Source organism: Palaemon carinicauda, chromosome 35, assembly GCF_036898095.1.
Source record: "Palaemon carinicauda isolate YSFRI2023 chromosome 35, ASM3689809v2, whole genome shotgun sequence".
Taxonomy (NCBI): Eukaryota; Metazoa; Arthropoda; class Malacostraca; order Decapoda; family Palaemonidae; genus Palaemon; species Palaemon carinicauda.
In genome coordinates, this window is record NC_090759.1 from 72,024,552 (window position 1) to 72,028,928 (window position 4,377).

The 4,377-nt window shown below is 35.1% G+C and overlaps 1 protein-coding gene across 1 annotated transcript in view; it reads left to right on the forward strand.

The window, feature by feature from the left end:
- LOC137627354 (uncharacterized) overlaps positions 1-3,940 on the forward strand; it is a 174,023-nt gene extending 170,083 nt beyond the window's left edge. The window contains exon 6 of the mRNA XM_068358439.1: positions 3,875-3,940. Within this exon, the coding sequence (XP_068214540.1) occupies positions 3,875-3,940 (66 nt within the window). The remainder of the gene's footprint in view (positions 1-3,874) is intronic.
- Positions 3,941-4,377: the final 437 nt, after the last annotated feature.

Here is a 4,377-nt window from a genome sequence, read left to right on the forward strand (position 1 = left end):
TGTAAACACTTATTTGTAAGTAAGCAAATGTACGAATACAAATAAAAACACACGCAACATATATATATATATATATATATATATATATATATATATATATATATATATATATATATATACATATATATAGTGTACACAACACCCGGAAATAAATACACGTTATAAGAATGAATGAATAATCAAAATGAAAAATATTTTAAAAAACATTAACAACATTAAAACAGATAATTCATATATAACTATAAAAAGACTTATGTCAGCCTGTTCAACACAAAAACATTTACTGCAACTTTCAACTTTTGAAGTCCTATTGATTCAACAACCCGATTAGGAAGGTCATTCCACAGCTTGGTCACAGCTGCGATAAAACTTCTAGAATACTGTATAGTATTGTTGTATCATTTTAATTATTACTAGCTAAGCTACAACCCTAGCTGGAAAAGCAGGATGCTACAAGTCCAAAGGCTCCAACAAGGAATAATAGACCTTTAAGGAAAGGAAATAAGTAAACTACATAAGAAGCAATAATAACGAATATTATTAATGTTATTACTAGCTAAGCTACAACCCTAATTGGAAAAGCAGGATACCATAAGCCCAAGCGCCAACAGAGAAAATAGTCCAGCGAAGAAAGGAAATAAGGAAACAGATAGAATATTGTGCCTGAGTGTACCCTCAAGCAAGAGATCTCTGACCCAAGACAGTGGAAGACCATGGTACAGAAGCTATGGCACTACCCAACACTAAAGAACAATGGTTGAATTCGGAGTGTCGTTCTCCTAGAAGAGCTGCTTACCATAGCTAAAGAGCCTCTTCAACCCTTATTAATACGAAAATAGTCACTGAACAATTATAGAGCAATAGTTAACTCCCTGAGTGAAGAAGAATTTTTCGGTTATCTTAGTGTTGTCAGGTGTATGAAGAAAGAGGAGAATGTGTAAATCATAAGCCAGACTATTCAGTCTATTCAGTGTAAGTAGGGAAAGATAAAATGAGCCGTAACCAGAAAGATGAATTCAATATAGTACTATCTGGTTAGTCAAAGGACCCAACAACTCTTTAGCGGTAGTATCTCAACTGGTGGCTGATTCCTTGGCTAAACTATTAACTGAATGAAAGCACTTCGATGGCCTGGTGATTGCCAAACTGAGGTTCGAGTCTCGCTCAAACTCGTTAGTTCCTTTGGTCGCTGCAACCTCACCATCCTTGTGAGTTAATGATTGGGGGGGGGGAGCCTATAGGTCTAAATGCTGAGTCATCAGCAGCCATTGCCTAGCCTTTCTTGGTCCTAGCTTGGGTGGAAAGGGGGCTTGGGCGTTGATCATATGTAATATGTTCATTCTCTAGGGCATTGTCCTGCTTGATGGGCAATGTCACTGCCCCTTGCCTCTGCCATTCATGAGCGACCTTTAAACAGTATTAATCTATAACATTTTGATTTTGGTCTGCCGTCAGCGTCTCGGAATTTAACAATTATTAAAATGTCAAATTCTTTTTAACTGAAAGAATATAACTTCATTGAAACCTGAAATCTATTCCTTGTGGAGGAGCCTTCAATAAAAAAATGTCATTCGATCTGAATATCGTTTTCTCGCCAGCAATTCTTCTATCACGAAACATTCAATTTCCATCAACATTCAATCAGCAATCAATTCAAGATCTCAAAAACGACTCGTTCAACTTTATTCTGACAGAACTTTTCTCTGGAAGTTTTCATCCATCTTTTTCTTTCTCATTTATTCCTCCTTACATTTTTTCCTTTTCTTCTTCCCTCCTCTCTTCTACAAACTTCAATACCTCCTCATCAACGTTTCCTCTTTCATGACTCGGCTAATGGTGTAATGGGGGGACCTATACAACTTTAGCCATTGAAGTAGCCCTAAATTGAAGAGACCCTTTTATTTCTCTACTTGATTTCAAGTAATGAGGTCACGGGCTTTCTTGACCTCCCCATCTGACGCCATAATTTAAAAATGACGGGTTGTGGTGGCCAGGTGGTAGCGTCATTGCCTGGTGATTTCTAGACTGGGGTTCGAGTCCCGCTCAAACTCGTTAAGTTCCTTTGGTTGTTGCAACCTCACTGTTCTTGAGAGCTAAAATTGGGAGCTTGTGGGGGAGCCTATAAGTCTATCTGCTGAATTATCAGCAGCCACTGCCTGGCCCTCCTTGGTCCTAGCTTGGGTGGAGAGGGGGCTTGGGCGCTCATCATATAATACTATATATGGTCAGTCTCTAGGGCATTGTCCAGCTTGATAGGGCAATGTCACTGTCCCTAGCCTTTAATACCTATAAACCTTCAAGGAAAAGTTATACGGAAGTTGAAATTATATCAATATGGAACAGTTCAATACAATACAGGTAAACAGAAGTTCAACTAACTCCACTGACTTTATTGAACAAAATTACCATAATTCTAGGGATGCAGTTGCTAGCTTTAAGCCTACTCAAGTACTCATATATATATATATATATATATATATATATATATATATATATATATATATATATATACAGATATATATATATATATATATATATATATATATATATATATATGTATATATATACACACATATATATATATATAGATATATATATATACATATATATATATGTATATATATATACACAAACATATATATATATATATATATATATATATATATATATATATATGTATATATATATACACACATATATATATAGATATATATATATACATATATATATATATGTATATATATATACACAAACATATATATATATATATATATATATATATATATATATACTGTATATATATATATATAAAACGATTTTTACTTCGACCTTTCTGAGTGGGGATACCTTAACATGGTGAAAGGGTTTGCGCATCCCCATGATCAGCAAAATTGTACTAGTCAGGGTGACCCATACTAGGTTGGTTTGCTGTGAGTGATCAGACTAAGGACTCCCACCATCACCAATTTACAGTAGCTAGCGTAGCGATGAAATGGCCAAACCCCAGAAATGAATAAAGACATATCGGAGGCTTTTGTCCTGCAGCGGACTGGAAACAGCTGTATTTGTTGTTGTTGGTGTTGTTACATATAGATATACAAGTATGTATGTATACATATTTGTTTGAGTATACTCTAATATACTATCTGCATACAATTAACAATAGCACTTGTAATCTCTCCCTTTGTCTTACACTGTTAGAAAAAAAAAACCGTAATTATAATCTGAAATTCTCCGCAATATAATACTGTTCTCAACCGTATTTCAGTAAAATACAGGCGACCGTAATTTTATCTTATTTTGTTATTATATTTTACGAGTTGGTGACCGTAATATCACTCATTTACGTCAATATATCTGTTTTTTAAAACGGTAAAAATCCTGGAATAAATGTTGCCAGGCATTTACCGTTATTTTAATGCAAATAACGGTGTAGCCAAAGAAACTCATTACATGGGTGAACGACTTCATGAATGGATAAGGGGTCACGCACGCCACTGTTCATAGCGTCATAATTTATACTTGATAGGTTTTTGGTAAAGTTGAGACTCTTAATTGAACCATTTATTATCAATAACACTGATAAGAAAAACATGCAAAAGGAAAAGGAAATGTCGTTTTTCAGGAGGTTAATGTTGGAATGATATCAGGGTTAGTTAGATAAATGTATTTGTCAGGATGTCTGCTTAGCTGATGCATAGGATGAGGAAGGGTGGGGTGGGAGGGGGGGGGGGGGTATTCTATCTGGGGGTTATTGAGTAGGGGGGTATATATTTCCAAATGAATATCCATAAAAATTGAAGGTTAACTAAAGTGAATACGAAAAACTATTTTGTTTATTCCCACCTAGAAAATGCTTTTTTTTTTTTTTCAGGATGAGCTTCGCAAAATGAAAGCTGAATCCTATTTTGATATCGGCGTCAGTGACCTTAGATGTTAGGATGCCATATAACTCAATAAATCAATCATATTTTGATATCCCATACAGTACAAACTTCGACTTGGGAAACTGGATAATGTAATGCTTAATTTTCCCAGTATTTTAGAATATAGATGTTACAGCCATACCATAAACATTAATTACCCAATGACCCAAAAACCCCTGTTTTCGCCTGCATAAAATAATCCTATGTGACCTGAAAGAGAGAGAGAGAGAGAGAGAGAGAGAGAGAGAGAGAGAGAGAGAGAGAGAGAGAGAGAGAGAGAGAGAGAGAGAGAGAGAGATCTGATATATGACGTTTCTTGTTTCCAAACATACAGATTCCCTAGAGACAATGTCCTCCATTAAGATCACCCACTTCATTTGGCCATAGGAAATAATGACTTTTTCTTTCCTTAAACAACAATGACAGTCTCTGTAGCTAACAATTTTATGAA